At 37.4% G+C, this 20,990-nt stretch overlaps 1 protein-coding gene across 4 annotated transcripts in view; it reads right to left on the reverse strand.

Annotated features, from left to right (window-relative positions):
* Positions 1–20,990, reverse strand: part of KCNT2 (potassium sodium-activated channel subfamily T member 2) — a 221,778-nt gene that overhangs the window by 139,101 nt on the left and 61,687 nt on the right. For all 4 annotated transcript variants that reach the window (XM_088153973.1, XM_088153972.1, XM_088153971.1 and 1 more), the window contains exons 2-3: positions 14,375–14,454; positions 318–417 (exon numbers count right to left, since the gene is read on the reverse strand). In XM_088153973.1, the coding sequence (XP_088010099.1) occupies positions 318–417; positions 14,375–14,454 (180 nt within the window). The remainder of the gene's footprint in view (positions 1–317; positions 418–14,374; positions 14,455–20,990) is intronic.

Genomic DNA, 20,990 nt, shown 5'->3' on the forward strand with positions numbered 1-20,990 from the left:
TGCTACCCAGAGTCACTTGGTTGAGATGGGCAGCTATAGAAATTAAATTAATAAATAAATATTATGTGAGATACAATAGCAACAATAACAAATGTTCTTGTCTCCTTAATATTTTACTATATAAACAATTTGCTAATTAAGATTTGCTTGTAGTCCTATACTCATCTCTACCTGCACATAATGAAATTTGAAATTGGACTGCAAATGACTCCTCTAAAATTAAAATTGGGTTAGGAGATCATATATTATACATGACTATTTTAGTAAAAGAATTTCTCAAGCACATTGAGAGAAAAATTAAAAGAAGTAAAGATTACCATCCATGTTGCTGATATGGTTCATCCAGGAGGACTCGAACTATATATAGCATGCAGCTTAAAAGTTTGAGTGAAAAATTGAATAAGCGAATTCTCAGGCCTGTTGGGAAAAAAAGGAAAGTGAATCAAACAAAATTAAGAAGAGAGTATTTGCAAGTTACTAAATTGACTGAAAAATTATTTCTTCAGGCCGATCAAGAATTGTTTTAAATAATGAAAATGTTAAAGTATTAATGAATATATTGATTACAGTCTCTACAAAACCATCTTCCCCCTTATCTTTGGACTTTTATCTTTCCAAAAAAGGAAAGAGAAGACAGGTGAAAACATTAGCAGAAATCCAACTCTACTCTTTTTCTTATCCATGCAGAATCAACTTTCCTACTTGAAAAGAAAAAAAAAAAAACAGGAGCAGGGGGATCCACAGTGGTTTCAAAATGGCAGATATGACTAGGCAATCAAAGCCACACCCCTTTTAAATGTGCATTACTGACATTGTATGCTTGTAAAAAAGTGTGGGGCTTGGATTACCTGGTTGCACCCATCACTTTGAAGCCAGTACCTGCCACTGCAGACACTCTTGGTTTTCTCCTTGGATGGAAAAATGGAAATGAGGGTACCCACATAAAGTTGCTCAAGCTAAGTTGTCTTGTCCTTCATCACAAGGCCAAAGAACACCAACTTCCCTATGGAGGAGAATCCAGGAAAGATAGCTGATTACTGGTACTTGGTGCACAATTTATTATCTATGGAGCATTATGGGAACAATGTAAGTTATTTAAAAACTTATTACTGTTGACTAACGTATATTTCATAATATATGCAACACAAAAAAGTATTCATGCATACAGGTTAGCTAGCATTTTTATGAAGCAATGTAAACACTTCTGTTGTACACCAAGTTAGGAACAGTTCAGTTTCCAGGATGCATTTAAAATGAGCAGAACACTGTATTTTAATAGCCTACACTGTTAACTATTATAAACAGCCTGTGATTACATGTATAATACAGTGGAACCTCGGTTTACGAACTTAATTCGTTCTGTGACTCTCGTCGCATCCCGAATTGGTCGCAACCCAAAGGAAATTTCCCCATAAGGTTCAATGTAATTACCGTTAATCCGTTCTGGCGTGGAGGACAGGGAGGCGGCTATTGCTTGGAGGGAGAGTCCCCTTCCCTACGACCACGTGTCAGGGGTGGAAAATGGCCGCGGACCACGTGTCAGGGGTGGAAAAATGGCCGCGGACCACGTGTCAGGGGTGGAAAAATGGCCACGGACCACGTGTCAGGGGCGGAAAATGGCTGCAGACCACGTGTCAGGGGCGGGAAAATGGCCGCGGACCGGGTCACAGGAGGGAAAATGGCCGCGTATCCTGTTCGTACCCCGAGGTGGAGTTCGCAAACTGAGGTAAATTTTTGCGGCCAGAGCTGATCGTAACCCGAAAGGTTTGTCAACAGAGGTGTTCATAACCCGAGGTACCACTGTATGTTTATATGTCATGGAAGGTACTACATGCCAAAATGTATTATATTATCAAAAAATGGTTACAATATGGAGGGAGGGAGGGAGGGAGATGCAAATGAAAGTATGTACTTCTTTTTGGCTAAACCAGCTGAAATGAATTTAAAGATGCAATTAATGCAACCAGTCAATTAATCAATCCATCCATCATTAATGCTCCTATCAATACAAGAGGAGCAAGTATAACCAAGGTAGTATCTGACTTAAAAATTGAACAGGTGGCTCTCTTTTGTCATTTAGATTATCAAAAAGCTGTTTTAGCTTATAAGGAGAAAAGATTGAAAAGAAGCCAGAAATTATCAACATAGCAGAGCAAATCACCCAGAGTTGTTTCCAGTGAGATGGGTGGTGACAAATGTGAAATATAAATAAATAAAAAATCTCAGTAATTGTGGCAGCAAGAAACTCCACCCAAAACAAGCAAAGGTCCCATTGAGGGATATCAGATCCTGCCTTTGACTGGCCACCACCACTAACAAGGGTGAGAAATTCTCTGATATATTATTCATCAATTTTTATTCTCTTTGCATTATTCAGTGATTGCTTCCTACTCTGTCAGAGTACCATCTGGCAGTGGCAAATGACGAATGCTAATGGCACTGGAAGTTTTAGTAACATGTGCAGTGAACAATTATATAGTTTTTTCAACATGTTTTAGAACCAGTGTTTTAATATCTTTGTTATGCAGAGGCTGCATCTCTCATAACAATAAATTCCAATTAAAGGAAAAGAGAGAAGGGGGCTGTTACTTGAAAGTTGTCAATACTCTTCACTTTAGTTAAAGTAACAGGCAATACCTTAAAGTTTATAAATTAAAAGTTCTATGATGGCTGACATTACTGACATCCTCTAATGGAGATGAAAATCCTATCCATTGCAACCCACAGTCTTTAGTGTTACAACTAGCCACCATTTCAGATGTGTTTTGACTGGGAAACATACAAACCTAGTGAATGCTTTCACTGCATATGTTCTATTCCTTATTTATCCTTGCATCAACCCTATGAAGTTGATTAGGCTGGAAAGTAACTTGTACAGTATCACACAATGAGTTTCATGACTGATGTGAAGCCTATTCCTAACAAGTCATCCATAACAAGGCCTCTTAATGTGTAAATCTTGCCTAATTCTTATAGGTAGATCTCATGTGAACCTGCCCACTGCTGCTGAAGAAACTGAATGAACTCAAAGATGAATGAAGACACCACTAGATTGAATGTCACTTCAGTCTAATGAAGCTGTACCAAACAAATGTTTCAGACTTTTGGAGGCAAATACAGTGAACAATTTGAGTAGATACTTCATTTTTGTTTTTTTACTTACCTTAATCCAATAGTCAAATAATCTTACATAGCTAATATTTTATCATTCTGTGTTATAACCTAGTTCCAGAAGCTTATTTGGATACAAATTACATTACATGGGTATATCTCTTCTATTATACGTGCAATATAAAATGAAAGAAACTTAAATTTCTGATATTTCTCATCAAATATGCAGAGGAATATTCTCTCTCTCCTTCTGGGATAATGGGCACCCTATAAAATTCTTGCATCACAAGCTACGTTATGACCATCTCAGGGCAGGATGTGCCATTCATCATTTTGTTCCAGGAGTGTATCTGAAATTAACATAGGTCTATAAAGCATATGAAAACATTAAATTTTCCTTTAAGTAGTAAACAGATGGTGTCAATGAGTGTAGTGTCTTAAGGTTTTGGCATCTCTCTGCTGATGTATGCTACAGAAATCTGCCTCTCTGCTAAAATATGAATTTCACTTATTTTTGCTTCCTACTTTACAGACTTTAAAAGCAGCTCCTTTATTTTACTTTTCTTTTTCTCTGCCTTCCTAAGTCCCAGAAAGTTTTCCTTTGTCAAGTTAATATTACAAACAACAACAGTCTTTCTTAATGAATGGGAGATTATTGAGAGTTAAATACCACAAAGAACACTATGGGATTCTCTTTATTACAGATACTTAAGACGGCATCCAAAAAGTAAAATTTTCAAAAGCTTTTCAAAAGAGTTTTAAAGAAAAGTTTGTAAATTGTTACCTAGAGATTCTGGATTAGTTACCAAGCATAATTAAGGAATAGCTTCCACATTTTTGGAAAAAAGCACCCCAAAAAAGTTTCAGGGAAAGCCTGAAGGCATTCATGAAAATTGAATTATAGTATACTATATTTGGAAGATTATGTAAGACTTTTTTTTTTTTTTTTTAACATACACATAATTCTTGCTTTAAAAGAAGATATAAGCCCACCTGAAAATCTTTGCTGAAAATTAACCTGTTAATATATCTTGGTAGCAACAACTTTAACTTCCTGAAATAAAAATAAAAGGTGATCTGTATTAAGTTTGACCAACAGTCACCTACTCTCAGAAAGACCCATGGAAATTCAATGGATTTGAATCAGAGATGATTCAAATCTAAATAATTTAGATGGGTCTATTCTAATTATAACTCCATCTGGTTCCAATTCACTCACAGTTAAGTTGCTACTTAATAAAATATCGGAGTTAATAATTTTTTTTTTTTTTTGTCTGCGCTCAGTCATTGCTGACCCTGCAGTGACTGCTTGGATGAGTCCTTGCAGTTTTCAAGGCAATTGTTTTTCGGAAGTGGTTTGCCAGAGCCTCCTTCCTAGAGCAGAGCCCAGCTGGCGAGCGCAGGGAGGCGGGTTTCTGTTGCTTCGCGCCCTTTTCGGGCGCGTGCAGTTTTTCGTGCTTACCGGCAACTGCTCCCAACTCCTTTTTGCAAGGCGCTGCCAGCATTTTTCCTCCCACCGGAGTGAGAGTACCCATTTATCTACTCACGTGAGTTTTCGGCCTGTTGGGTTGACAGGAACTGGGGAAGAAACAGGATCTCACCCTGTTTAACGCGAAGGCTGGACTCGAACCGCTGAAGCGTCGACCATTTCTGGCCGGCAACTTTCAGCGTCATTAAGCCGCTGCGCCACCGCGTCCCCCTAGTTAATAATTACATGAATTCAAAAAGGAAACTAAACAGAATACCCCAACTCAATAAATGCAAATCCTTTAAGTCACTTCGGCAATTTCCTGTTGAACTTTATACTCACATAGCTATTCCCCTCTGCAAGGATGAGGAAACCAATTTGGATAGTACTCCCTAAGGGACTTATAGAATCTACAGATTTCCAAAGATCTCTTAAGACATTTCTTACTATAAGCTCTTTTTTTGTCAATGATTTGTTTTTACTTCATGTGTAACTTAGAAATGATCAGGGCAACTGAAATAATTGCTCCCATGTGTCCTCTTCTGTTAAGGAGTTGAGTGAGCTTCTTGGCATTTTGAGGAGCAGGTTAATGAATGGAATAGGAAGATAACAACACCAGGAAGATGACAACAGCAAGTAGTGGAAAAACTGCAGTGAATCCAAACCAGCTCTAATGAAAGCTCAAGACTACGTTCTCAGTACCTGTGCTATCAACAAGTAAACAGTTTCCTAACACTACTGTGTCCTCACAGTGTTGTCTAGCAGAGATTTCTCAGGCAGGGTTTATAGGAATCTCACTCATCTGGCACAATTAAGGCACTTTCAGAGATCTGATGTAACATATTTGCATAAGCAATTTGAGGAGTCATTCCTACTTCTGCTTGACTTGAGATGCTGCAACTGAATCAAGTTAATCTGCAGAAGCCTCCAGAACATGTTTTGCTTTGTGTTGTTACATGTCTTGGATAGACAGAACTGTAACTGACTGCACATGTATTCAGTTCTCACTCTGGCTGCTTTTTACACTGTATAGCAGTGTTTCTCAACCTTAGCAACTTTAAGATGTCTGGACTTCAACTGCTAGAATTCCCTAGCCAGCATGCCGGCTGGAGAATTCTGGGAGTTGAAGTCCAGACATCTTAAAGTTGCCAAAGAAACTCTGCTGTATAGGAAGAAACTGATGGGATCACCTATACTAAAAGAAAAAGGCCTTAACTATCATCAGCTAAGTATTCTTCTGCACAGGCTGCCGACAATGGTAGTTGCAGGCCTAGTTTCAAGGATTCCAGTCTTACACAGGCCTAGCTTAAGTTGATTAGGCTACTTCCTGGTTAAGTCACTGTAGTATGTTATAGCTGAAGCTACCGCTTTGCGCAGATTTTAATTCTATTGTCTATTATGAAGGCTTTTATGATTTTGTGGCTATTTCTTGCATTTCTATTTTAACCGCTTTATTCATTTTGTATGATACCTTATGAATATAAATAAGAAAATAATACACCTGATGTCTCAGTGCAAATATATAAATAGTAGCTTTTGAAATTATGTTTATAAAGGTTCAGTTGCAAAAAGATCACGCTATCAAGTATATAAAAATTATTAAGGGAGCTATTCAAGAGGAACAGATCATAACTTAGTGGTAGATTATACATTTTGCATTTAAGCAAACATGACATAATGCTGAGGAATGCCAGTTAAAAGATACCAGATAATTGAGATGGTAGAGCCGGGGGAGTGTAAATTTGAGATATCAGTTAACCAATACTAGTTGTGATTATTGGCTTTGGATTAGATGGATGATTGGTCTGACTCACTCATTCACATTTGCCTTTTTGTAGGAATATTCATCTCTATCCATGTTGGGTTCCCACACTTCTTGGCAGCCAGAAAAGGCAGCTGCCTACTTCCTCTATCAGAAGGCTGGCACAGTTTTAAGTTCCATCTTGAGAAATGTTTCACTGTAGAATAGATTGATTGCCTTGATCCTCCCCAAATCCTTCCAAAATAGCTCAGCTCATTTTAGTTTGGCTAAATATAGCTGGGGGCAGGGAGAAAGGGCACAGCAATCCTTCATTCTCATGTGTCTAATTTGTTCAGCACTTGAAATTTTAAAGTCAGCATGACCATATATTTGAAAAGTGATTGTGAAAATTTTAAAAAAGACCCAACTGAAGAACTTCACTCATATACCAAATATTTATATGTCATTCCCTACATGATATTGCTCAAGCACCCAGTATTTAAAAGAAAGTAGATCAAAATGCAAAATCAAAAATCGATACATATTCAGCATAAAAACATCATACCGTGAGGAAATCAACAGGACAAAAAATTAAAACAGCATTAATCATCACATTTTATTTATTTTATATTTAACTTTTTCAATATACATTATTTTACTTTTATTATTAGCTGTTTTCAATATTAGTTGCATTATAGAATATCAATGCTTAAAATGCATTCAAATTTCAGGGAGTTCTATTAAAGCTGAATCTTAACACTTATTATAATGTGACATTTTAAGGGCCACAGCAGAATAATATAGCTGGCCAAAATCCTAGGAATGGGGTAGGCTATAAATTTAAGTGAACAAAACAAATAGTAAAATTTCTTGCAATCAGGGAAATGATTCAAATGATCATCAGTTTGTAAATGAACCAACAATAAACAATACTGCTTAATATGCATAATCTATACAAGTGAAAAAAACTGATTGATGAATGCTACTTATTTTTACTGCAGATAAACACTATCCTAATTATAATAGTATTACTATTAAAACTTACTGAACAGAAAAACATAAGCATATGACATAGTATTGAAGGATTAAATTCAGCCCACAGGGTTACTCTGCACAGAAAATAAAATAATGTTTATTGATTAAAATAAAATCTTTCTAATTGTAGTTTTAAAAAGAAGATCCACTTTATGCTTTGTGCAGGATGTCAAGTAAAGTTTGGAAGTATCTGCACTAAAAAGTGACAAAGGGTCCAACAGTAGCATCATTTTCTGTGTGTGTGGAAAAGTGTTTCCTCTTGATGCATTTATCAAAAAAGAAAGAGAAAAAAAATCACTGTTTATAACATTAATAGCATTCTTTCTCTAACTTTCCTATGTGACTTGCCATCTATCCAGCATGTACATTCATATAATATTCTCCATCAACCTTTGTCAGAAAAGAAAAAAAAAATGTGACATTTGTTATTTAGTTTAATCAACCTTCATTTCCCCCTAATTAGCTAAAATTTCCACTTGCTGCCATTATAATTTTATACAGTAATTTTATTGTCATGAAAAAGGAAAAAGTGATAATTATAGCTTACAGTCTGCTTCTCTGTTTCATAAAAGATAAATTAATTGATTAAGATTCACATCATTTTTCATTAATTTATGTCATAACATTTTAAAAAATGGGGAAAAGTAGCAGACACTATAATCATATAAAAATGAATCCACTGAAATCAAGAACTTAGTTGAGTTAGTAAAATAAACTTTTATTTATTTATTTATTTTCAATTTATATTTAACATTTCTACCTAGGGCATTCAAGGTAGCTAATATTCTAAAATAAAATAAAATCCTATAAGAACAACTATAATTATTATTCATGCAAGAACAACATCCCCAACTGAAGGCATAGGCCTTAATTTCTCTTCTAAAAATAGAAAGATGACAGAGTATATGTAGCTTTCTAGAGTGTGCAATGTATAGGTTTCAGTTGGCCAGCTCTATGCCTGAGAAATCTGGATTAACTCACTATTTTGGGCAAATTAATCCTGAATGATAGGAGCATGAACATATTTTTTCATTTTCTAGAATATCAGATCAAGATGATAATAAGCTAAAGGAATATTCTCAAGAGATTTAACCAAAAGAGTATAAGATTCCCAAAAAGCCAACCAAAGATTCTAAATTTAACAACATTCCTAAGACAATGTCTTAAATATTAGCAAAATATTTTTAACATCAAAAATTTTAATAAACAGTTTCTCTGGTTGACCAGAATGAAAACTCTTATTTACCCATTCATCTGAATCCTAGCCAAGTTGTCTTTATATATTTAAAGATGTTTTAAGAAGAGAGCAATACACAAATCCATTCATTATTTCTCTCCTCTCCCACTTAGCCTTTTCTATGATACTTCATTTTACAAAAAAGATAAAATAAATGTTTTAAATGGGAGAGGGGCACAGTTTAAGGAAGAAACTACACTTAGACATCTGTAATGCCACAGGTTCTCTTTATTTCATTCCTGAAGATTGAAAGATTATCTTCCACCGGCAGAAGGACTAAAAAAGGAAATTCTCTGGAGGAACTGGGCATCTTAATTCTTAGTTTCATATTAATATAATTTTGTAAGAAAGGTAAAGAAAAATGAAGGAAAATATGATCACAATATATAAAACATAGAAGTAAAATTATCTTGCCTAGAATGTTTTAAAAAGAGAAAAATTCTCCATGTATTCAGTCCTCATGCTTCAAAGGCTTGGTAATATATAACACCATAGCCAACTCTGTCATGAACAGTAAAGACCCTACAGTTCTCCCACTTCTTTTTCCTTTTCTCTATCTCTTACATCTGGATTAACACACTATGATCAATGCATATCATGATTAGTTTAACCACAATATAAAGCAGACATTTGAAATTAATTTACAAACCCTAGTTAAAAGATGAATTTGTTCACATTAAGTATAGTTATAGACTAAATAGCTGTGCAGATTATCTCCATCCAGTTCACAATATGCTAAGCAAGGGTCCCCAAATTGCAACATATGATTCCCCAGGGAGTTGTGAATAATTTAGGGGGAGGAACAACTTTTTAAAAAAAGCTGATCTAGGAAAGTGGGAGCACTGCACTCAACAACAGGTTTTGAAAAATGGCTAAATCCGTGGATCCATTTGACTAACAATCGAACAACTGCAGTGATTGGAGCATGGTTTCATGCTAGTTAGTGATTTCTATTATGTTTTTTCTATGCCAGCACTGCTGGCTGCCAGCCAATAAGACAGCAAGGTGGATATCAGCCACAGTCCAGAGATAGGCAAGCTCAGGCAGAAATTCTAGAAGAAAAGAGTCCTTATTACCAATATCTTAAGACAGCAGCCGTAAAGATAGTCATAGGCTTGAACAGGCTGAGACCAGGAATCCAACAAACTAGCAATGAATCCATGGTAAAAAACAAGAAACACGGTGAGGTGGAATCCAGAGTTCTAAGCATGGCATGACAAGGTAAACATGGGAGAACTGAGGCTTGAAAAGTTGTTTTCAGTGTTAGGGAGGGAGGCCACTAAATAAGCCAAGCCAAGCTCTACCCAAATGCACAGTCTACTCTCCCACTGGCTTGCTTTTTGGCTCTAACCTGCAGAGTTCAGCCCTCTGCTGTTGTATCTTTAAAGCATGCCTTTGCTTAGGACTGGGAGGCTGAGGGGCTGTCAGGGAGTGTAGGCAGGGAGTCCTGAGGGCTTGTGGGATCTGCCCTAGCCAGAGTGGAGTCATTGGCTTCCACACTGCTGGAATCACCCCCTCTAGGACTCTCATCTCTTGATGGCCCTGGATCTACTTGCTCCTCCTCTTCCTCCTCCTCCTCCTCATCAGAACACAGGTCCAACAAGGCCGTAACAATATTATGCAAACTGCATTAATCATTTTCAACCATTATTTTAAATTCCTGACCTCTCAAAATGGAAGCATTTTTTGTTGGGTGATTAGAGAAAAGCTAAAGATGACTGCCCCTTCATGGATCACTGCCTTGTCGTGGCGAAGGGGCTTGCGTAACTCAGTGAAGCCATGAGCTATACCGTGCAGGGCCACCCAAGACGGACAGGTCATGACAGAGAGTTCTGACAAAATGTGGTCCACTGGAGAAGGAAATGGCAACCCACTCCAGTATCCTTGCCAAGAAAACCCCATGGACAATGTTAAAAGGCTAAAAGATATGACGCCGGAAGATGAGCCCCTCAGGTCGGAAGGTGTCCAATATGCTACTGGGGAAGAGCGGAGGGCAATTCCAAGTAGCTCCAGAAAGAGTGAAGCGGCTGGGCCAAAGCCGAAAGGACGTTCAGCTGTGGATGTATCTGGAAGCGAAAAGAAGGCCCGATGCTGTAAAGAACAATATTGTATAGGTACCTGGAATGTAAGATCTATGAACCAAGGCAAGCTGGATGTGGTCAAGCATGAGATGACAAGACTGAACATCGACATCTTGGGAATCAGCGAACTGAAATGGACGGGAATGGGTGAATTTAATTCGGGTGACCATTATATCTACTACTGTGGGCAAGAAACCCTTAGAAGAAATGGAGTTGCACTCATAGTCAATAAGAGAGTCGGAAAGGCAGTAATGGGGTACAACCTCAAAAACGACAGAATGATCTCAGTGCGTATCCAAGGCAAACCATTCAATATCACAGTCATCCAAGTCTATGCCCCAATCACTGATGCTGAAGAAGCTGAGGTTGACCACTTCTATGAAGACCTACAACACCTTCTAGAACTAGCACCAAAAAAAGATGTCCTTTTCATCATAGGGGATTGGAATGCTAAAGTAGGAAGTCAAGGAGTAATCGGAATAACAGGCAAGTTTGGCCTCGGAGTACAAAATGAAGCAGGGCAAAGGCTAATAGAGTCCTGTCAAGAGAACAAGCTAGTCATAGCAAACACTCTTTTCCAACAACACAAGAGACGACTCTACACATGGACATCACCAGATGGTCAATACCGAAACCAGATTGATTATATACTTTGCAGCCAAAGATGGAGAAGCTCTATACAGACAGCAAAAACAAGACCAGGAGCTGACTGTGGCTCAGATCATGAGCTTCTTACTGAAAAATTTAGGCTTAAATTGAAGAATGTGGGGAAAACCACTAGACCACTCAGGTATGACTTAGATCATATTCCTTGTGAGTACACAGTAAAGGTGATGAATAGATTTAGAGGATTAGATTTGGTAGACAGAGTGCCTGAAGAACTATGGACGGAGGTCCGTAACATTGTACAGGAGGCAGCAACTAAAACCATCCCAAAGAAAACGAAATGCAAGAAAGCAAAATGGCTGTCTAATGAGGCTTTACAAATAGCTGTGGAAAGAAGGAATGCGAAAAGCAAGGGTGAAAGGGAAAGATATAAGCAACTGAATGCAGATTTCCAGAGAATAGCAAGGAGAGATAAGAAAGCCTTCTTAAATGAACAATGCAAAGAAATCAAGGAAAACAATAGAATGGGGAAGACTAGATATCTCTTCAAGAAAATTGGAGATATGAAAGGAACGTTTAGTGCAAAGATGGGCATGATAAAGGACAAAAAAGGCAGGGACCTAACAGAGGCAGAAGAGATTAAGAAGAGGTGGCAAGAATACACAGAAGAACTATACAAGAAAGATCTTAATGTCCCTGATGTCCACGCTGGTGTGATCACTGACCTTGAGCCAGACATCCTAGAGAGTGAAGTCAAGTGGGCCTTAGGAAGCATTGCTAACAACAAAGCTAGTGGAGATGACAGTATTCCAGCTGAGTTATTTAAAATACTAAAAGACGATGGTGTTAAAGTGCTGCACTCAATATGCCAGCAAGTTTGGAAAACGCAACAGTGGCCACGGGATTGGAAAAGGTCAGTTTATGTTCCAATTCCAAAGAAGGGCAATGCCAAAGAATGCTCAAACTATCGCACAATTGCACTCATTTCACATGCTAGCAAAGTTATGCTCAAAATCCTACAAGCTAGGCTTCAGCAATACATGAACCGAGAACTACCGGATTTACAAGCTGGGTTTCGAAGAGGCAGAGGAACTAGAGATCAAATTGCCAACATTCGCTGGATCATGGAGAAAGCACGAGAGTTCCAGAAAAATATCTACTTCTGCTTCATTGACTATGCAAAAGCCTTTGATTGTGTGGATCACAACAAACTGTGGCAAATTCTTAAAGAGATGGGAGTACCAGACCACCTTACCTGTCTCCTGAGAAATCTGTATGCGGGCCAAGAAGCAACAGTTAGAACCGGTCATGGAACAACCGATTGGTTCAAAATAGGGAAAGGAGTACGACAAGGCTGTATACTGTCACCCTGCTTATTTAACCTATATGCAGAGTACATCATGAGAAATGCCAGGCTGGAAGAATCACAAGCCGGAATTAAGATTGCAGGGAGAATCATCAACAACTTCAGATATGCAGACGATACCACCCTAATGGCAGAAAGTAAAGAAGAACTAAAGAGCCTCTTGATGAGGGTGAAAGAGGAGAGTGCAAAAGCTGGCTTGAAACTCAACATTAAAAAAACTAAGATCATGGCATCTGGACCCATCAATTCCTGGCAAATAGAAGGGGTAGAAATGGAAGCAGTAACAGACTTCATTTATTTGGGCTCCAAGATCACCGCAGACGGAGACTGCAGCCATGAAATTAAAAGACGCTTGCTCCTTGGGAGGAAAGCTATGGCAAGCCTAGATAGCATATTAAAAAGCAGAGACGTCACCTTGCCGACAAAGATCCGCATAGTCAAAGCTATGGTTTTTCCAGTAGTAATGTATGTCTGTGAGAGCTGGACCATAAAGAAGGCGGAGCGCCGAAGAATTGATGCCTTTGAACTGTGGTGTTGGAGAAGACTCTTGAGAGTCCCCTGGACTGCTAGGAGGTCAAACCAGTCAATCTTAAAGGAAATCAACCCTGACTGCTCATTGGAAGGATTGATAATGAAGCTCAAGCTCAGATACTTTGGTCACCTAATGCAAAGAGAGGACTCGTGAAAGTCGTGAAAGTATAATGAGTGTTATGTATCATTCAGTGGGTTTTCCATTTTGTTTTGTTCCAATGAAATTATTATTTTATTCACGAGGGGGGCTGCACAGATTCATTTATCATTTTCACAGGTCACAGTAGTATAAAGTTTGAGAACCCCTGGACTATGGTTGTTTAACTATAGTTAAATTAATTTATAATGTTTTTCTTCTCTTTTCTTCTCCATAAATCCTCTTCATTTTCAAATCTATAAACTGCATTAAATCTAGACAAAGTGAATATCAATCATACTTAGCTCCAAACCACTGTTTTAAGCTGTGGTTACTACAACTTTGTAGAATTAGAAGTGGGCTCCCACCCTGGCCCTCAGAAACCCCCCAGATTACAACACAAATTTGGTGGTAAAACTATTTCAGTAGTGCAATTTTTCCAATGTTTTCATTAAAAGAAGCCCTCCTATTTCACCCCTTAAAATCACCACAATCGCCTGAAAAGAACAAACATGGATGGAAAAGCCCCCTTGCCATCCCTCCTATGACCCAACAAATAAATACGAATAATAAAACGTAGATTACGTGGTACTCTGTTCAAATGAATGTGAGTATTCAGCTTTGCCAGAAATAATTTAAATCATATAGCTAAATGAACTGGTAAAGGGGAATTTAAGTTATCCAAGAAGTGCTCCCTCACTCTTGGGGCAAGAAACAGTACTTCTGCGTCACGGCAATACTGTAATGTGAGAAGGGGAAAAGAAAGGGTTATAAAGAAAAATGAAAGAAAAATTGTATTTGAGAGGTAGATCAGAGTATTGTACTATTAATTATACCCAAGATATCAGCAGTATAACATTTGAAGTAGGCCGTTCCCTTCATCTACAAAAAAAGCACTGAAGAGAAATAGGTAGAGCAAACACTGATTGTTGGGCCATGAATTCCCCAGATGTGCACAAGTCCCAGAAGATGTAATATGTACCCACTTCAAGCAGTCATCAGGCACTAATTATTGTGAGGAATTTGTGTTACGCACATGCTTAATAGGAAGAAAGGACTTACTTGATCTTTGGTTTTTGATGAAAAATAGTTTTAGCCTCTCTTTAAAGGTATTTTCATTCATGTAGAATTCAATTTGTACTCTAAAAAACAACCAGATAAAATGATTAGACATCAGTCTAATTAAATCAGGTTATAACACATAATAATTGCATACATATCTTTTTGCATTTACCTATTTATGTAAGTAATCATTGTTTTTCTGTCCTGCCTTCCAAGCCTGAGACAACTTAACATGGGGTTTGCTCCTGATGTAACCCACATGTAGCCACCATGTGAGATAGATTAGGTTAAGAAAGAGTGACTAGGCCAAGTCATCCAATGAGCTCCATAGCTGAGAGTACAAAGTTGCACAACGAGGGTCTCAAGGGCCACAAGCAACCAAGAACACCTTGGATGTATCTTTCAGACTTCTCCAAAAATTACTGTAGAACTATAATTGTTAATGTGGTAGAAAAAAAAATATTGGTGTAGTGGTTAAGGCATCAAGCTAGAAACTAGGAGACTGTGAGTTCTAGTCTCATCTTAGGCAGAAAGCCAGCTGGGTCACCTTGGGCCAGTTCCTCTCTCTCAACCCTAGGAAGAAGAAGGCAATGGCAAGCCACTTCTGAAATCATGCCAAGAAAACTACAGGGACTTGAAGGCACCCCTCCAAGAAAATCCAAAAAAACCCCACTGGTATACAAACAGAGCAGTCTTTCTCTGATCTAAATACTCAAACAGCTTCTTGTTCCAGAAGATACATTTCCAGAAATTCATGAACCATCTCCAGAATGCCCAAATTTGTCATTTTCGGGGGAAGGGGGGACTGACAAATGAAAGACAAATTGTTAGTTTTGCATATACCCAATAAGGAATAATCATAATATGCACATATTATGCACAATAATATGCACATACCTGATAGGGAATAATCATATTCAATTAATATAAATACTGAATTGAATCAAATCAAATTCAACCAATTTAAATTGAAATAATACCACGTTTTTGTCCTGGTCTTGATTTCTTCTTTCTTATTTTCAATACCTTTTGGAGTGTCGCTCCCATGTTACTCAAAGGCCACATATGATCCTTTACCTAAAAGAAATTATGTGTCCCTGGCAGGTTTAAGGGGAAAAAAATACACACACACCTACCTACCTATACCTAAACACATTTACATGTAACGTATCCAGGGTATTAAATTGAAAACATGATCTAGTGACTGGAAATTGAAATGAATTAGTTGATAACTCACTGGAATGCAATCCAGCTGTTTCTTGACTTCCTGGAACTTCAGCAAACCTGGGGTTGAGTTAGAAAATTTGATTGACATGATTGCTATGTTCTGGACAATTTATAAGACAATTAGTGGATGATGAGAAGTCTTAAGGAAGGAACATGAAGTCCACATTAAGCCATGGAAGTTCACTGGATGATTTGGGGCTAGTTCCTATTTCTCAGCCCAAGCTATTTCACATAGTGGTATAAATGTAAAGGATGGACAATCTATAATGAACCCTAAGTCCCATTTTTTGCTATCCTTGGAGTCTTCCCTGACCATGACTGCTGAAAACTGCCAATAGCTTCCTGCCATTTTGAAATGAGAATCATATTAAGAAATTGTAATTTCTAAAATAGACATGATCACAATTTTTTTTTTTTTAATCCCAGTCCCAGCCAAAGCCTATCCCATCCCACTTTGAAGTTCGGCCCTTCATGCAGTTCCCTGAAAAGCCAAGCATTAGGCAAATATACACAGAGAAAACATCTTGAAGCCTTGCAAGTGAGCTAAACATCTGTGCAATCAGGGTCCCATTTTCACACAGATGCATATAAGAGTCCCAGACTCAGTCTCCTAATAAATGAAGAGATGGACAAATCAGCTGCTAGACAGAACTAGTAGAGATCTTCTATCCTTTCCAACACATTACCCTTTTCAAGGGAGAATAATGTTCCTAATACTAGAATTGAATGCTATAGACATTATGTAGATTTATAAGATTCTAGTTGCTGCTAGGTTGCTTGAGCCTCATGCTGTTAAACCTGATTACATGGCATTCTTACATACATATTTTCAGAACTAAATTATCTCAGCATCATCTATAAATTAAAGAGAATCCCTCAAAGCATTTAAGATAAGTGGAGAAGAACAATCAATATAATAGATTTCTATAGTCATGCATCTCTTATAGAAATGCTATTTTGTACAAAGCTATTGTATATCTTAGACTTAGCATGACAATAAAGTAATATTTTAAATCCTCTTTGTTTGATGTAATGCCACATTCACTACAAAAGACTTAACATTTTAAGGAAAATGTTAAGCAAATGAATAAAAGCATACAAGTTTGAAGATTTAGGCAATTTAGTTTCAAAAAGAAGCAGTATTTTGTTTTATTCACATCGTTTGAACTCCATACCTGTATTTTCAGGAACAAAATTATAGCATTCGTGTGACACAAAAGAATAGGACCTTGCCAGTAAGAGAAGATATGAAGTGCTAATTAAGAGAGTTGAGTGTAGGAGCTAATCTTTGTCTTATGAACTCCCATGATGAGGGTGCTGATAGCCTAATACTGCCATGTTTTATGCTACTTCCCATCCCTTAGCAACCACAGCTGCCAACAAGATTGGCATACCTCTGTGATGGCTTTCAACAACAAAAAAAAAAGATGTGAAAAGCAGCTCATTTAACATTCTCCTACCCTTTCAGCATGGATATGTTGAACTGTTCATTGTTCTACTTCACCTTTCGCTGCCTCTAAGCTCCAGAAAATGTAACAAGAAATACACAGAGCAAAAACGAAAAAAGGGGGACTGACAGTAAGTAACGAAATAGAGACGATTCAGGCATCATTCTGAGCCATGATTGCTTAATCACAGTTATGCTGAATAACCTGAGTGGCTGGGTTCATATAGCACACTAAGCCAAAAGCAACCAAATCACATTAAGGTATAAGAATAGTCTCCCTCCTTGGTCTTCATGGAAATTCATGACAGTTTGCCATAGTCTTCTTCCAGGATGTTTGCCGCCCAAAGTCACTTGGAGTCAGGTGGTATCTAAATCTAATGAAATAAATATTTTCTTAACTTCACAGGCTAGCATATAGCCTTAAAATTTCCTGGTGGGAATCCAAGCACTAACCAGATCCTAGTCTGCTCAGCTTTTGGAGAACAGCCAAGGTCTAGATGATATTACTTAGTGCTACTTATGAACGTAAGCGCAGGGGCTTATATGTCACTCCAGTCCATCAGGACTCTATAAAAACACAATTGGGTTGGAAATGGTGAGCTTATAATAGGTCCTAATATTAACACATCAGCAGAAGAGCATAAAGCAGGCTGCTCCTTCTTGCATGCTAGCTAACTATGAAGCCTAGACTTTACAAGAAGTTCATACAGTATATCCCTGGCCATAATAGCATGATCTCAGCTTTCAGAGGATTGATGATAAAATAAGAACAAATTAAAAAAAAAACCATGGAAGTGTAAGAGGAAATATTGTGGGGAGGATTTATCAATTGCTTTCCAAGTCCAGGAACATGGTAAGACCCAGGCTAAATCCCAACATAATATTCTTTCAAATAGCATTCAGACTATGGATAGTAATTTTATAGTTCTCTCCTGAGTTCTAATGCCTGTACTTTGTAATTTTACATCAATAATTTTTATTTTTACTTTATTTTATTCTATCAATATACTTTATTTTTATTTCTATTTTAGAGTGATTGTTACATTACCGGTTTGTTTGTTTATTTATGTATTTATTGTATTTACATAGCTGCCCATCTCACACAAGGTGACTCGGGTGGCATACAACAATTAAAAAGAATAAATACATAAAAACAGATACACATAAAAAACTGTAAAAACACACAAAACAGGAGGGGAAAAATTTAATAAGGGAGCCATTGTAAAATCTCCCCGGGTTCCCTGGGAACCCCAGGCCTGATCACATAGCCAGGTCCTGAGGGATTTGCGGAATGCTAAGAGGGATGGAGCTAATTTAACTTCTGTGGGGAGAAGATTCCACAAGGCAGGTACCACGGCAGAGAAGGCCCGCTTCCTGGACCCGCCAAATGTAATTCTCTAGCAGATGGGATCTGCAGCATGCCTTCTCTGCCAGACCTGATGGGATGGGCAGATGTAATCAGGGAGAGGCAGTCCCTCAGGTAACCTGGCCCCATGCCATGAAGGGCTTTAAAGGTCAAAAACAGCACCTTGAATTGGACCTGGAAGCAAACTGGCAACCAGTGCAGCTCGCAGAGCAGAGGTGTAATGTGTACCACCCTAGGGGCACACATAACTGCCCGCACCATTGCATTTTGCACTAGCTGAAGCTTCCAGATACTCTTCAAGGGCAGCCCCATGTAGAGCACATTACAGAAATCCAAATGGGAGGTGAACAGGGCATGAGTAACAGTGACTAGGTCCCCGTTATGCTGGTCTACGATGGAAATAAACAATAAAGTATTATTTCCAGCAATTGTTGATATGTGTTCCTTGTGTGATTGGCCAGATTTGCTATCTTGTTCTCTATCTTGTCCTTATCCTATTTGTTTCTGTTGGCTGTTTTTTTAACTGTATGGTATTTTATTCTCTTTGTCATATTGTGAGCTTCAGAGTCATTCTGATGTTGTGTAGCACCTAAATCAAATCAAATCAAATTAAATTACTTTATACTTCTAGCCTATCTATATTGTTCCAATACTTTTAAAAGACTTTTCTCCATATCACTCTTTGTGGGCCCTGTTGGGAAGGGGTTTTTTTGTATTTCCATTAACAACCTGGCAATTGCTAGGGTCAATATATGGTAGATGGGGTATTTTGATCCTGGGTTTATGAGCAGCCAGATATGTTTGGGCCTTGTTGGGTAAGGTTCATGAATATTTAACTTTATGGAAAAACTGTAATAGGGGGCAAAATGTACTACAGGTATTCCTTAGTTACTGTTAATTTGTTTAGCAACTGTTTGACAGTGCTGAAAAAAGTGTCTTACGACCAGTCCTCACACTTACAGCCAACAGAGCATCCCCATGGTCACATGATCACGATTCAGGCACTAGGCAACCATCATGCATTTATGACAGTCACAGCATCTAAAGTCATGTGATCACCATTTGCGACTTTCCCAGCTGGCTTCCAACAAGCAAAGTCAATGGGGAAGCCAGCAGGAGGTCACAAGTCACAATCATGTGATGTCTTGCTTAACGACCTCAGCTGATTTACTTAACAACCGCAAGTGAGACTGCCAGAACTGCTGTTCCTAAGCGGGAAGGCCACATGATGTTTCGCTTAACAACCACTTCACTTAGCGATGCAGTTGCCAGTCCCAATCAGGTTCATTAAGCGAGGACTATCTGTATTTGGAGCTGTGAGCAGAATCTGGAATATCGTACATATTTTAAATCAATTATTCTGTAATCAGTATTTTAAAGATTTTTCTCAACTTGATGTGGAATTTTTCTGCCTAATTCACAACAGTGGTGATATAATCAATTCAAGCATGTCTTAATGTCTCAGTATGGACCAGATGCTTTGGCTGTGTCTGAGAAACCTAAGCTGTTAATACACTTGATGGAATCAATATCTGAAATTAAACCCCATCCTTTTTATATAAAAAACTATTTTTTTTTTTAAAGTCAACATTAAGAACATATATGGTTCATGGATTAAAGAATTGGAACACCCAGTCAAAGAACACCAATAGTTGCAGGTCTTAAAAAAATGCTAAATTTGCTTCAGTAGATTTAAAATTAAAACTAATTCATTAAAAGAGAGTATTTCAAGTTTACTGAACATTCCAAAGAATGTATTTGAAAGGATGGATGTCAGATTTTCTCTGTCAGTGACGTAAAAGTTTTGAGGGGTCATTGATTTTCATGTAATTTGGACTTGTGAATCACTAATATCCTTTTGAAATAATATTTTAATGTACATAAATACATTGATGGGAATTTTTTTTAGTGTAAAACACGTTAATGTTATGTTAAATTATGTCCCAAAACTTTGGGAATTAACTGTTTTTGAGAAGTTATGGTTATATTAGTCTTGGGATGTTAAGAGAATTATTTTTGAGAAATTGGAAAAGTAATAATATTCTTAATAATAAGTATTAGATTCAAGAGAAGTATGACTTATCTATTTTTGAAACAGCAATTTTATCTATTAATCAAAAATGATTAAATATGTTTTTCTGTGACATCAATTTTATGATATTTTGTAATGTTAGACAATCATTATTATTTTCCATTTGAAGGTTGATTAATATGTGAGATATTTTCTCCTTTTCTGTTTTTTGTTGTTTTTCATGTATTTCTTTCCTTTTTTATTTTTTCTATTTCTTTCTGTACAATCTGTTAAAATTAAATAATAATAAATTTAAAAAAATAAAGATGTAAATTGGGAGAGACTATACTATAAGTGAAATGGAACACTATTTCAGGAAGGAGAAACATTTATACATGTCTGATTATAAACAAGAGCTTTGATATTACCTGAAACTGCACAGGACAACAACAAATGTAGCATCAGCATCATCTTCATTGCAGAAGCATCCTAACCTATCCAAATTTCATACACAAATCCAATGTATGTACAGTATATATTCAAGCTATCTCACACCTAGCTGTTT

This window comes from Python bivittatus, unplaced genomic scaffold, assembly GCF_059951505.1.
Source record: "Python bivittatus isolate LINGU-HERP-01145 unplaced genomic scaffold, Pbiv_v1 ctg000700_np1212, whole genome shotgun sequence".
Lineage (NCBI taxonomy): Eukaryota > Metazoa > Chordata > Lepidosauria > Squamata > Pythonidae > Python > Python bivittatus.